Source organism: Mustela erminea, chromosome 11 (assembly GCF_009829155.1).
Source record: "Mustela erminea isolate mMusErm1 chromosome 11, mMusErm1.Pri, whole genome shotgun sequence".
Taxonomy (NCBI): domain Eukaryota; kingdom Metazoa; phylum Chordata; class Mammalia; order Carnivora; family Mustelidae; genus Mustela; species Mustela erminea.
Window position 1 is genome coordinate 97,382,672 of NC_045624.1, and position 14,678 is coordinate 97,397,349.

A 14,678-nucleotide genomic window follows, 5' to 3' on the forward strand; every position below is an offset into this window, starting at 1 on the left:
TTTGCAGGGGGAGGTTGGTAAAGGATTAGGAACCAGCTCTTGGGAAAAAATAAAAGGGGTAAATAGACCGATCCCTCAATAGACTGATGGCTAAAGTTTTACTGATCTAAAGCATGGATAGCACAGCATTTACAAGTGATAATGAAATATGAGATACTCTTTGCTGTAAATTCTTTTTTTTTAAACAGTGGGAGCTAATTATTTATTTTGAAGATTTTACTTATTTATGAGAAAGAGGGAGAGTGGGGGGAGGAGCTGAGGGAAAGGGACAAGCAGACTCAGCTGAGTGCCCAGAGTGAAGTGGGGCTTGAACCCACAACACCGAGATCATGATCTGAGCCAAAATCAAGCGTCGAAGGCTTAAAAGACTGAACCACCCAGGCGCCCCTGTCGGCTGTAACTTCTCTATAACCCTCAGCTCCCTTAACCCTCTATGACTGATTTCTTGCTATGGACGCCAGTCGCTGAATGTAGCATTGGGAAAGGGATGTACGGTAGCACTATTATAGTTTCACTATCACAAAGTTCTTGAATCACAAAAGTATATAACCTCAAAAACCCCAAAATAGTAATGTCGTAAAATCATGAGAAGTGATTTTCAATATTTGCTCTATTTTTTTGTTTTACTTTTTAGCTTACATAATTGACTTTTTACTAATAGTCCTGTTGAGCGATTGCCTTGCAAAGTTCCCGAGATGTCAGCAGTCTGTCGTCCTCCGGAGCTGGTGTGAGCCGGGTGCAGCCCGCACCTGTTGCACTGACTTACCACTAACTTCTTCAGTTCTGTCTTGGGTCAGGGACACGGCAGCTTGTAAATAAAGTGCTGGGAAATAATTGGCAAAGGGAAGAAGTGCAGGGGAGTTTTAAAAATGCTACTCCTAGCCCTATCGTGATTCTCACTGCTTTGCTTCTAAGTAGCGGTCAGGCTTCAGCTTCTGTTGGGTGGATTTCATGGTTTTCAAGGTACAATAACAACGGGCTCAAGATCCTGTTCTTTTTTTCCAACGCACTTCTGAGTAGGGACAGGCTCTGCTCCCACAATCACCAGTTTCCTTCTATTTGCTCACTACCCACTTCCTGTTTTCCTGGACGCTCGCCTTTCCCATGGCAGCGGGAGCGGCTGCGCGGCCGGCTCTCCTGCCCCGGGAAGGAAAGTGGCAAACAAACACCAAACCAGGGCAAGAGTGCTTCCCTAGGCTCGCTCTGAAGTCCACACACCTGCCAAGCTTCAAGGGTGCCTTCCTTACAAACAAGACTCCCAGAATTGTCTTTGTGTCACCAGCTTGACGATTAACTGCTTTGTTTTGAGATAGGCAAAGTGTCTAATTTGGGTTTGGATTTTAGAGTCCAATGTTGGGTGACTGTCAACAGAGGACTGGTCTCCATGGAGGGGCGTCGGCAAAATCTCGCCTATCTTTTCCTGCTTTCTGCTCTGCGCTCAGGCAAATTCACGGCTGGTCATAGAGCCAGAGCCGGTAGCAAGCCTCTGGCCCAGAGTGTGGGGATTTGATTACAGCCACTGGCCATAAACCACAGAGCTGTGCCCAACGTACTCCTACATTCTCAGTCCTCCTGCTGAGTCACTCTGCCTAAAATATGAATTATGATCATTATGAATTTTGTATGAAGCAACCTCAGAGTACCATTTCTAATTGAAAATGGCTAGCTAATTTCTCTTTTACTTCCTTATTTTAGAATTTCCTTAAAATTCTTCAGTACAGGCTACTTAATCACAGATTGAAAACCAACTACCTAGAAACCTCCACGGTGTTGTTAGTTGGTGCTGTGACCAGACAGGTCAGTTAGATCAGAGGACAGGGACCCATTTTTCCTGAATGCCTTCAAAATCTTTTTTTTGCGAATCACCCCAGCGATGTATATTCAAGGGAAGATTGGTTTACTGGAGCCCATCACTGGAAACTGTCTAATAAAAGGACAGTCGTTGAACTGTTTAACTGTAAAATGTAAAGGCCACCAGGGATCTGTAATTTGAACTCTATACGCAGTGATCTTTACATCTCCAGGGTCTTCTCGCTGGAATATGTAAGGCGTGACTTGTTAGAGGCACAGTCAAAACCAGCTCTGCAGATCTTGGGAACACACAGCTCAGTGCAACTAGTGACACAGAGTCCATCGTGCTCATTCACAAGGAAGGCACCCCTGAAATCCAATGTCAGCAGAAAGCACGCTGATCAGAAAGTTGCCGGGAATAAAAACTCTACATGCACAAGTATACTGGCTCAGCCATGCACCCGAAGCGCCTAGTACATGATTAGATGTGGGAAGGTTAGTAGGAAGTTTATTCGTATGAAACAAATGGGGTTCAGAACACAGACCCGGGGAGCCCTATTCCACTGTCACTATGATTATACTCGTGGTGAACTTTGTGCCATAAGGTTCTGAGACCTGACACAGTTCAGGCATTTTCCTCCTACATGTGCAATAAGTATGCACCACTTCAGACTCCACAGGCCATCCCACAGGTACCACCTCAGACTCTCACAGGCCAGGAAGAGCTGACAGTGGGACCCGGGGCAGAGGAGTCCCACTTCTGCCCTGGGGGGGGGGGGTGACAGCAAGTCCACAAGCTCTGGGAACTCACACATCACACTGCCCCCCAGCTAACTTGGAAAAGACTGTGTTCTGTCTACTTCATCTTCCCCACTGGTTCATGGTCCTCTCTCCGTATCCACTTACAACATGCCCGACGAGCTCCAGAACACAACTAAACCCGGGGTTGTGACCCGAGTATCGTAGGGGATGCCATGGGCTGTTCACACGTCCTAGACTCTAGACATTTCCAGTTCACAGAGCTCTGTCATTGGCCAGGGATGTCCACACGCCGGAGGAAGTTGATCCTGTTCCCAACTGTCGGGGTGGGCTCCCATCACCTTGGGGGACTCCGTTCTCACCAGACACTGGGGCAGTGTATTACTCGGCAGTGGTCAGTGACACAGAACAGAAACTGCGGTGGGGGGCATCTAGGAAAGTTCAACATGCAACCATTAGAAGAGATCGTCTGTCTTCCTCCTCTGAAAAGCCCTCTTAGTACCAGCCTGAGGAGGGGGTTGACGCCCAAGATGATGTAGAGAAAACACTGAAAAAGCCTCAGTCCCTGGTGACTATGTTAGGTTTTGCTGAAGTGTGTCTCACTTGGGACTCCAGTTCTAGGAGATAAGGGGTGCCCCAACTGTGGAGATGGGCTTGAGAGGGGTTTCTCTTACATTCAGCTTGTGCTGGTGATCTGTTGCTACAGATCACATTACCTCAAGATGCAGAGGCTTAAGACAGTAAGTGTGAATTATGTCACAGTTTCTGTGGGCTGGGCCGGCTGCGTCTGAGTCTAGGTCTCTCACACGGCTGCAGCCAGGGTTCCCCTGGGCTGTGGTCTCAACTGTGCAATTTGCTGAGGGAACATCTGCTTCCAGGCTCACTCCAGTGGGAGTTGGCGGGACTCGATCTCATGCTCAGTGGGCTGAAAATCTCAGTCCCTCACTGGCTGGTGGCTAGAGACCCCCTTAGCTCTTTGCCTTGTGGATCTCCCCAGAGAGCAGCTCTCTGAAAGCAGCTGGCTTTCCTCAGAGTGAGGAGAGGGAATCCAAGATGGAAGCCACAATCTTTTAACCCAATCTCAGAAGTGACAAATGACATCCCATGGCTTCTGCCATATTCTGTTCATTGGTGTTCGTCACTAAATCCGGTCCATGTTCACGGGGAGAGGATTACACAAGGGCGTGAACACAGGAGGCGGGGACCACTGGGAGCCACTCTCATAGTCACCACCACACTGAAGGCATCCTAGTGGGTAGGCCAGAGCAGGAAACAAGTAAGAAAGAAGAGGACGCTGGGATGCTGAGAGTTACTGAGATCCTCATGTCTTTCTCGAGTACGACCACTATGGGGTTCGTGGCTGACTCTGTGGAGAGTATCCCGTAGACAGAGCTGAGCCAGTGCTGGATGCTCTTTAGCCTGGAAAGCGTCTCAGTTCGATGAAGCTGAACGGAGGAGTGCGTATCATTTTAACTGATACTTAACACGTATTCTGGTGTATTCTGCCACTGAGGCTATGCTGTGTGTCAGGCATCCTGTTGGCCAACGGAACAGATATGAGTAAGACTGGCGAGGCCTCCAAGTTGCTTAAACCAATGTGTGTGATACAGTGTGGGGGGCAGAGAGTAAACACCCGGACGGGGCCGAGTCTGGACTGGAGGCGTGGCAGGAAGGGTTCCTGAGACCCTGGCGGGGTGTGTGGCTAGAGCACACAGAGATCACATCCTTCTGATGGCCAGGCTCGGTCTACCCAGGGGGAGCTGGGGCACGGGCTGCCTACAGGGGTCTCCTCAGTCAGACACACATATTAGCAGGTGGTCCCTGCATCTATTCTGCCCACAAACCATTCGATGGTTCACAAAGACTGTGGGGGTCACAGATAAATGTGACACTGATCTTGAACCTGGCCTTCTCCGTTTGGCTTTGTTGTAGGTGAACGTGGTTTTCACGGCCATATGTCAAGTATAGGTAACATGTTCGGCCTAAAGATGGAAAATGAAGCATCCGCGCTTGGGCTCGGGGCCTGACACCCCGCGAGCTCTCCGGTCAGCTGGGGACGGCCGGCGGTGGAAGGGAATGTTGGCACCAGTGAAGGGGGTTGTACCGGCAAAGTATGAGAATGGGGGCTGAACCAAGATCCTACGGAGGTCAGGGTCAGGGTCAGGGCGGGGGAATGGCCAGAACCAAAAGTTCTGGAGAGACATCAGAGGGAAGGGTGGTGCCGTGTCCGACCCATTTCATGTCTTCTGGCATCTCCTCCCATCTGTGTACAGAGCAGCCCCTGTCAGCTTTTCCAGGCTCATGGCCTGGAACAAAATGCATGTTTCCTGTTTTTAACAACCTGAGTGGACTATACCACCTGTTGTAGAAGTAACAAAGAATGTGCGAAGCCAAAGATGTTCCCTGGGAGTTTCTGGAATGGTTGGGAAAACTTGGGGGGGGGGTAGACGGAGCAGAGACCGAGGGTCAAGATACCCTATTGAGAATTCCTGCTAAACCTAGTCTGCAGTGAGACCCTGGGCCAGTGGTGTCCTTCTGACTCAGTTTCTCCCAGTGACAGAACCTACACCCCACGCTGTAGTGGGGACTGAGCAAGATGTCATGTGTGACATGCCTTGTGGACCACCCAGCCCTCGCCGGTACTCAGGGCCCATCTCCCCCTGAAGCACAGCATTTCTCATACAAGGAACGCAGGCCTAACCCCGAACTCAGGAGGAGATGGGCGAGAGCGTGCGGCTGCCACACAGATGTCTCCATGGAGCTTCCTTCCACACAGCTATGGATCGCCACAAGTCCAACGGGAAGGGGAGTCAAGGGCCCCAGATTCACATCCAGCAGCTGGGCGCCAACAGCTCATAGCTCCCTTGCGACAGGTGGAAGGGATGCCCAGATTTCAACATTTTGTGAAAAAATAAGACAGATGACAACAAAGGGTTTGTTTTCCTTCACTGCTCTTAAGTCCAGAGGCAAAGAAGGCAGGTTGCTTTCTACCTGGTTGGGCAGGAGTTCCTGGTTTTCAGTGCCGCCAAAAATGGTCAGGAAAGTTCTGTGCATTGGGGGAGAGAGAAGCTCTGGGCTGGAGGAGTTCAGTTCTGGGGCAGGAGCAGTCAGGAAGTGGGAGCAGCAGAAGGGGGACCCTTGGAGGAGACCCACCCCCTCTGGCATGGCCTGGCTCTAATACCTCACAGGGGCCCCCCTCCCCCCATTCCTCCTGTTTTTCCTCACTGGTTCCTGGGAACAAGAAAGGGAGAGAAGGGGAGGGGGTTACGACCAGAGGGCTAAGGGGAGTCTGATGACATGTGTCTGGGGCAATGAATGTGTGGGGAGAATGCCATGGACCCAGGGAGGGTGGGGGATGGGACCATGAAGCAAGAAGATGGGGAGCCCCATCCTTTGTCTGTTGCCCGGTTCCATTCTCTCCGACGGAGGGGTGGGAAATGACTTCACAGCACTGTAGGGAAGCAGGAGGAAGCTGTCCTCGCCAAACCTGATGCTGGCCTTTGGAAACAGCCCTCCCAGATCTCGCCTGCTGGTCTCCCCAGCCGACGCCACACACCGGCGGTGCCCCCAAGTGCAAGGCGGCCCAGGAGGAAGTGGGGATCGGCAGGTCAGCATCAGTTCAGGTGTGGGCAAATGTGCGAGGCCTAGATGTCCCACCCATGTAGGTTTCACGATCTGCTGATCTTGCCACCATCCCCTAACTACCATTCAGCTCTGCTCTTTTCCCTCAGCCCCTCCTCCCCCACTGGATCCCCCCAGGATTCACAGGTCCTGTGGTCCAGGACTGTGTCCCTTTACAATGAAGTGTCGCTGAGCCATCCTCAAAGGGGTGATCAGGAACTTCTCATGACGATGGTGCCATCAGAATACATATGGTTAAATATACGAAATGATTACCCCCCAGGAGCAGGAGTGCTGTGCACAGTATTTCTGGAGGTTAGAAAGAAATCTCAGGAGACAACAAAGACAGCCTGGTCTCAGCCAGGATGTGACAAGAAGTAGAAAACAATGAGACTTTAATTCTGGCTATTGCTAGAAGGAACTCAAGCAGTTTCCCTTTCTGCTGCCTCAGTTTCCCTTTCTGCAGGATAGCACTCCTACTGCTTGGTCGCTGACCTTACAATTCAAAGGTCCTCATTCATAAGTACCCCCCGGTCTCGAACACGGCTCTCCTCTGCCCTCGCGGCTTGCCGGAGTGAGCTCACCAACAAAATCCCATAATTGCTGAGTTCCCACAAGAGCTGAGTAGGCTCTCGCTATCTGCAGACGTTCTGAGGTGAGTTCTAACTTGAGAGACAGCAGCTGCTAGCTGACTGTCTTCACCCACACAGTGCGACTGTGGCCGGGGTCTGACCTCGGGGTGAATGATTAATGCGTTAAGTCATTCTTTACGAGCACCTGCAAGGCATTCCAAACGCATTCACTGTGAAATCGGACACACCGCTTTGGGCATTTAGAAAGGAAGGCTGGAGCAGAACGTCACAAACACCCCAAGGCAACAACGGAAAGTCTGGAAACCCAGCCCTGACACAGGTGAGCAGAGAGACGGGAAGTCGACATGTATGGGAAAGAACAAGAGGCACGTACGTGTGGGTCTCATGTCCGAGGCCTCGGAACCAGCACTCTCCTCGGGAAAGCTGAGAGGCTCCGCCATGTCTGTGTCGGGAGGAGGGTAGGGCGGGGGTGGGGGGAGCACTAACTGGGGGGGCCCCCGAGCAGAGCCTCTGGGAGGTTTTTGTGGCACCTGCCGTCCAACACCTACATGGAATCAACGGGGGTGACTTCAGAAGGTTAAACCCAGAGACTCTCTGCCCTCCTGTGGAAGGCACGTGGCCATCACTCACCCGGGCATCAAAAATAACCTCGTGGCACCAAATCCAACCACACCCAGCACCGAATCCAACCACACCCGGCACCGAATCCAGCCACACCCGGCGCCAGATCTGACCACACTCGGCACCACATTGAACAGCGCTCAGTACCAAAGTCAACCTCACCATGCATCAAATTCGACCACACCTGCCACGAAATCCAGCCACACCCGGTATCAAATCCAGCCGCACTTGGTACCAAACTGAGGCTCACTGGGCACCAAACGCAGCCTCAGGGCACTGAATCCAACCACACCTGGTATCAAAGTCAGCCTCACCGCACACCGGATTCAGACACACCTGCCAACAAACCCTTCCACACCCGGGGTCCAGATTCAAAGTCCCTCAGCATCAAATCCCACCTCGCTCATGCTGCAACACTTTACGCACACACTGTCCTCTCCTCAAGCTGGTGTGGAAATAACCTACTTGTTTACGATGTGTTTCTGGCAGGCGCTCACTCCCAAATGCCGGGCTTGAAATTCTTCTTAAAAGCCCCTCGGCAGCTCTGTTGCATTGAAAGAACCCCTTTTATACGTGTAAGTTCTTATTAGGGATTAGTATTTTTTTTTTTTTTTTAGCTTCCTCTTGCTATTTTTGTATCTGTGAACTACTGTGGATTAAGTAGCCCCTGAATCAGCTTACCTCTTTAAGCTCAATTTTATATCAGCAATCTGTCCCACTGTTTAGGGTCCCGACTTGGACAAAGAGTTAGGGGTGGCACTTCTGCTCCATCTGACCTCTGGAGCCCTTGGGGCAGCCCCCTCTTTGCGCTGTTGACATCTGGGGAATCCACTTGCCCTTTTATAAAAATGACTTTCTTCTGTTAAGAAGATTTTTGAAGGCCAATGACTTAATAGAAGGCAGGCATGTAAATCACTTGTACCATAAGTCACACTTCCTAGGATTTCTTTTAAAAACACTTTATTCTGTGCTTCATGCCCGCCATTGGATTATTAATAAAGAAATATTAAGAAATACAATTTCTTTATCCACTTCCTCCTTCTCTTGATTACAGTTCTCTAGATGTGGGAGAATAGTGATGTCCCCATGGCTAGACATCATTTGTCACCTCAAGTGCAAAGAAGCCACAAGCCCTCAGGACAAGCATGACCAGCTGCTCTGCGGAAGACACACTCAAGGGCGAGGCATGTGGGAAGAAGAGGTGAGTACGGGAAAAGCTTCTCTCTACCAGAAGGTTTAGTTTTTGTTTGCCCAGGAACCCAATCAATACTATTTTAGTGAAAGTTCCAACATTTTTGCCCTCTTGTATCTAGGTATCTGAATGGAAAGATGTTCATTTGTGTGGGGTGTGTGGACAGGAAAACTTGTTACATGTGTGTCTGTTAATGTGACGCCTAGACTTTGGTGAAAAATTCCCCTGCGGTATTGCTAGCGTACTGTTATTTCATGGGGGTTGCTGATGGGGATGGAAGTCTCCCTTAAATTGTTACCAAGACTTCTACCATCCTCCTGACCTCACCAAGTATTCAAGGTCACTGTCAGCTGGAGGGGAGCTCCTGGCTTCCTTCTCGATCTTCACAAACCAAAGCTGATGGACAAGAGAGGCGAGCAGTGAATCACCACTGTCCGTCCCTCCTCCCTGTAACGGGCTCCTTAGCGACTTAGGACTTGTCTGTGTGGACTTCAGTTTCCAAATACCCGCTCCCTCCCCCGAACACCTGCACCTCGGCCAGGCCCTCCAAGCATGGGGACACGAGGTGGCACCCACTCCTTCCCAGCTGACGGGAAGGCCCTCCCTTGGTCTGGAATGGGCTGTCTGGCCTGGATGCTGGCACGACTCATAGGGCCGAACACTACCACCTAAAGTGGACACGTCTTAGAGTTGGCAGCAGGAACCGTAAATCTGAAGGCTGTCTGTCGGCTGTCTACCACAGGAGCGGGCGAGAGCTGGGGAGGGAGAACCGGGGTCTCGTCATGGAAAGGAGATGACGTGGCTTATTTGGAGGAGCTGCTGAGCCTGGGTTCTGTCCGTCTGGTAGTGTTCTCCTCTGGCAAAGAGGATGAACGGACGTGAAACATACACTATTGTTCCTTAGGATGATCGCTCCCCTGGCGGTGAAATGCTGAGACATGAACGGGGAAGTGTTGACTTGGGGACAAAGGGCTGACACACAGACAAGCAGCTTGTATTAGAGTTTCAGACACTGATGATGTAAGCACTTATCCTTGGGAATCTTCCTTTTGGGGGTCACAGCCAGGGGCCCACGGGCATAGCATGAGGGTGTCCTATGGGGTAAGTGGCATCGGGCACGGCCTCTGTAATGAGCTGATGCTCCTGTCATCACGGGAAACCGCGGTCCCCAAGAGTCACTTCTGTTCCTACATCAACAGAACAACAGATACTGACTAGTTTTAAAACTAAAGGAACCATTCCTGGCTCGTGGATCTAGAGACCCTGCCACTTCTCTCTCCGCCACCTGAACACAAGGAGGTGGCATTTAATGATCTCATGGGTCTCTCTGGTCACAGACAGGATGGTTCTATCCTCTTTCTTTTCTGTTTGTTGCTCCCCAAAATATCGGGGTGTCTTCTCCATATAGAAAAGTGGAGGTCGATTTCAAACTGGGTGGTCAAGAAATTAGGGAATGACTGTCAGCTGATCTAGAAACCTCCTGGGGACTAGAGGGCTTTCGATACAGCCCACACAGACATCATCCTAAGGACATTCATCCTTCCATCCGGGAGACACACACAGGCACACACGCACGCATCTGGTACCGCTCGTCTCCTCCCAGCATCCTCTGCCATCCTCCACCCCTTCCACCTGCCCCCCACCTCCGTGCCTGCACGATGCCCGGAAAATATGCCTGCAAGATACTAAATGGACTTTCAAGTGCTTCTTTCCAGACTTTCTTTCCTTGGCATAAGTATCTTCCGAGTTAATGCTGCTGTGGCGGGCGTGACTGCGAGAGTTAAGAGCAGTGCTGGGATTCCACGCAAGGCAAAGCTCAGAGGCGTGCAGACGGCAGCGCGGGGCACTCACCCGTGGCGCTCTTCCTGTTCTCCTCCCTGTCCTGCGTGCGAGGGGGCACCAGGGGGCTCGGCGGCGTTGGGGGCTGCTGCGTTGGGGGCTGCGGTGTCGGGGGCTGCGGCGTCGGAGGGGCTGGTGCCCGCCTCTTCTTTCTCTGCAGGTCAACCTGGGACCCTAGAGACATCTGGGAAGCACAGAGAGAGGCGACGGTCAGGGTCAGGGTGGCTCTTTCAGGGATTGGGGTGCATGTGGGGTGCGCATCTCAGAGAAGCTGGCCTGTGGGACCTGGTGCTCCAAGGAGCGTTGGCAGATTGCTGGGTTCCTTCTGGGGTCCCAGGGCAAGTAGCAGATGCCCTGGTGTGACAGCTTGCCGTGGGGCCAAGGAGTGGCCCCGAAGTGGCCCAAGGAGGCTCACAGACATCCTAAGACCCCTCGGAGCCACCAGCAAGGCTTGGGCTCCGCCCCACATTGCCTGAAATCCCGTCAAGGGACTTAGTAACTTCCCCTAGGCATAAATACAATAAAGGGGATCCTTTGCTCTTCATTAAATGCAAAAGAGAACTATTCCTTCTGGACATTTGGCCCAGGGCCAGCATGACATGCGTCAACGCAGGGGGAGAGCAGAAGGGGCCCACTCAGGGCTCCTTGTGCCCAGAATCCTGCTTGCTCCCCTGCCCCTGCATGTTCTCAAGCAGCCAGGACTAGTCCCTGTCCACAGACGGGCCATCCATGGGCCGGAATTACAGTGAAGTCTGCCAGCCTGTGGCTCACAGCGTCAGCCTACAGGACATCAAGCTCCCACCGAAGACTCGTGCCAGTGACGAATTTACAGCTCCGAAAGGCTGCATATACTGCAGTCTCCTCCCCTCCACATTAGGACATTCTCATCCCTTGGGCCTGGCATTTCCTGTGTGTGCATGTGCATGTGTAGAGGGTCTCCTTTTAAATAATACATGTTAATTGCAAAATAAATTAATATTTAAAATTCATATAAGCAAGAGAAAGAAAAAAGTTACTTTGTTAACACTCGGATTCTAACTACTAACAGTTGGCATACATTTTTCTGGTCTTTCCTTTTCCTTTTTTTTTTTTTTTTTTAAGATTTTATTTATTTGAGAGCAAGAATAAGCACAAGAAGGGGGAGGACAGGCAGAGGGAGAAGCAGGCTCCCTGCTGAGCAAGCAGCCAGATGAGGGACTCAATCCCAGGACCCCTGGGATCATGGCCTCAGCTGAAGGCAGACGCTTAACTGACTGAGCCCCCCAAGCATCCCTGCTTTTTAACCCTTCCTTTTCAAAGTCATGTACTTTCAAAAAATAACCTCATATTTCAAAATCACCCTCCTACTCCAATACAAAACAACCACCTCCTATACTTGTATAACTCTGTAATGTATTTCATGGAAAACATGGCCAGCAGGAAAATCAAGTCACTCCACAAAGCTCAGACCCTAGCCAGAAGCTCCTGGTCCCCACTGCCCCCACTCCAGGAAAAGCACTTCTTACTCTTTTTCTCTTGATGTTTACTCTGTTTTTTAAAAATAATAAGCTTATTCTGCTATTTCCTGATTTCCCTGTGTTAGATACTGGCCTTCTATTCCAGAAGAGGTGGTTTAGCTGAGACACACACACACACACACACACACACACAGACATACACACACACAGAGTTATTCCTCAGTCTTTCCAAAAATTATGGCACTGCGTTAAATTAACACAATCTCATTTTACATACACAATTGTCTATGTTGACATTTTCCTTCTGGATCATTTTGATTTCTCTGAACTCGGTAAGTGATTTGTTTTCCAACTTTTTCCCTGGGTTTCCTGGAAATGGCTTTTCCTTGATTCAGCTGTTTTTCTCCTTGTTTCCTGGATCCCAGGCCTTCTGAAAAATTGACTTCCTTCTTATAGTGGGCTCAGTGTGTGTCAGCTTTTTGAGGTAAGATGTACATGAGGTGAACCTAGGAGACCTTGAAAACTGAAGACTGTTTCTATTCTGTGAGGCTGACCAGCTGGTCATAGATGCTGGCTCCGTCTTCTCCATGTGGTCTGCTTCTCATCTACCAGGTTTGAGGACCCTCCCTTGCCCCTGGCACCCTGAAATGTCTGACAGCATGCCCTGGGCTGAAGTGCTCTCCACCCATGGTCTGGGGCATTTGTGGAAGCGGGCAATCTAGAAATCCTTTAAATCTGTGGAATGTTCTAGCATCATTCCTTTCAGATTTCTTCTTCCCTGTTTTCTCTGTCCCTCCCTGGGTTCTGATTATTGAACAATGAGGGCTTGAAATCAGTTTTTAAAAATTTTCTTGAATATTATTGCCTAATTAAAAAAAAAATTCCTCTTTCTTGGAAATTTCCTTCCCCTCACTGTCCAACTTTTTGAATTTTTAAAACTCCATGACTATATTTTTAATTTCCAAGAGCTCCTTCCTGTTATGTACTTTTTAAAAAGTTCCATGTCTTCTTTTCTGGATATAGTATCTTCTCTTTTCTCTCGGAGGCCATTTTTATATATTTTTGAAGATGTTCTTGTTTATTTGTTTGTTTTTATGCTTTGTTGTTTCCTACATGTTCCCGTCTTCCTCTCTCTGTCTTAGCTTCTGTCTGTCACATTAGGGCCTTTCTTCAGTTTCTGGTGACCCTTGGCTGATTGCTTATAATTGTGCATTTCTGGGGACAGAGTCTCTTTGACATGCCAATGGGTTTCCCTGCAGGTGCCTGGGCAGAAATCCAGTTAACTCACTGGGGGATGCCCAGATGCCATTATCTGTAGGATTCTCTTGCATGCAGGGGGATTTTCCAGCCTCCTGCCAGGAGGAGGGAGCTGATGTTGCAGAGTGGCAGTCCAGTAGGCAGCATTTGCTTTTCTCTTCCCCCAGTGCATAGGACTCTCCATGTGACTCAGGTCCTAGAGGCAGCCTCTCAGATCTTTCTCTTGTGGGGTCTGGCACACCTCTAGCTGCATGTAGCCAGTGGGTCGGGGGTCTTACTCTTTCACGTATACATATCCACTGTCCTCTGCTCCTTCTGCCCGTGGGTGTGCACAGGAACAGGGACCCCACTGTCCCCACCTCACCAGGCTCTGCTCCCTGCTGCTGGGTCTCTCAAGCCAGAAGTTAACCCTCATCCGCTTCTGATTTGCTGGGAATTTGGCACAGTCCATGCAGCCTAGTTCCCGGTGTCTACTGACCCCTTACTGCTCCTTCTTGCCTTCTCTTTGTTGTAGTGGGCTAATGCTTTGCATTCATTTTAGTGGGGCTTCAAAAGGAGACAGAGAGACTCACTCATTTTATCAGCCGATTTCCCTATATATATATTTTTAAATTTTTAAAATTTTAATTAACATATAATGTATTATTAGCCCCTGGGGTACAGGTCTGTGAATTGCCAGGTTTACACTTCACAGCACTCACCATAGCACATACCTTCCCTAGTGTTCATAACCCAACCACCCTCTCCCTACTCCCCTTCCCCCATCAACTCTCAGTTTGTTTTGTGAGATTAAGAGTCTCTTATGGTTTAACATTGAGATACCACCTTACACCAGTTAGAATGGCCAAAATTAGCAAGACAAGAAGCAACATGTGTTGGAGAGGATGTGGAGAAAGGGGAACCCTCTTACACTGTTGGTGGGAATCCAAGTTGGTGCAGCCACTTTGGAGAACAGTGTGGAGATTCCTCAAGAAATTAAAAATAGAGCTTCCCTATGACCCTGCAATTACACTACTGGGTATTTACCCCAAAGATACAGATGTAGTGAAAAGAAGGGCCATCTGTACTCCAATGTTTATAGCAGCAATGGTCACAGTTGCCAAACTGTGGAAAGAACCAAGATGCCCTTCGACGGACGAATGGATAGGGAAGATGTGGTCCATATACACTATGGAGTATTATGCCTCTATCAGAAAGAATGAATACTCAACTTTTGTAGCTTTTGTACTGAACTTTTGGATGGGACTAGAAGAGATTATGCTGAGTGAAATAAGTCAAGCAGAGAGAGTCAATTGTCATATGGTTTCACTTATTTGTGTAGCATAACAAGTAACACGGAGGACATGGGGAGATGGAGAGGAGAAGGGAGCTGAGGGAAATTGGAAGGGGAGGTGAACCATGAGAGACTATGGACCCTGAAAAACAACCTGAGGGTTTTGAAGGGGCGGGGGGTGGGATGTTGGAGGAACCAGGTGGTGGGTATTGGGGAAGGTACATATTGCATGGAGCACTGGGTGTGGTACAAAAACATTGAATACTGTTACGCTG

The 14,678-nt window shown here is 49.8% G+C and overlaps 1 protein-coding gene across 2 annotated transcripts in view; it reads right to left on the reverse strand.

Annotated features, from left to right (window-relative positions):
- COBL (cordon-bleu WH2 repeat protein) overlaps window positions 1-14,678 on the reverse strand; it is a 255,236-nt gene that overhangs the window by 55,747 nt on the left and 184,811 nt on the right. For both annotated transcript variants that reach the window (XM_032304816.1, XM_032304817.1), the window contains 2 exons: window positions 10,429-10,600; window positions 7,138-7,308 (listed from right to left, as the gene is read on the reverse strand). In XM_032304816.1, coding sequence (XP_032160707.1) covers window positions 7,138-7,308; window positions 10,429-10,600 — 343 coding nt within the window. The remainder of the gene's footprint in view (window positions 1-7,137; window positions 7,309-10,428; window positions 10,601-14,678) is intronic.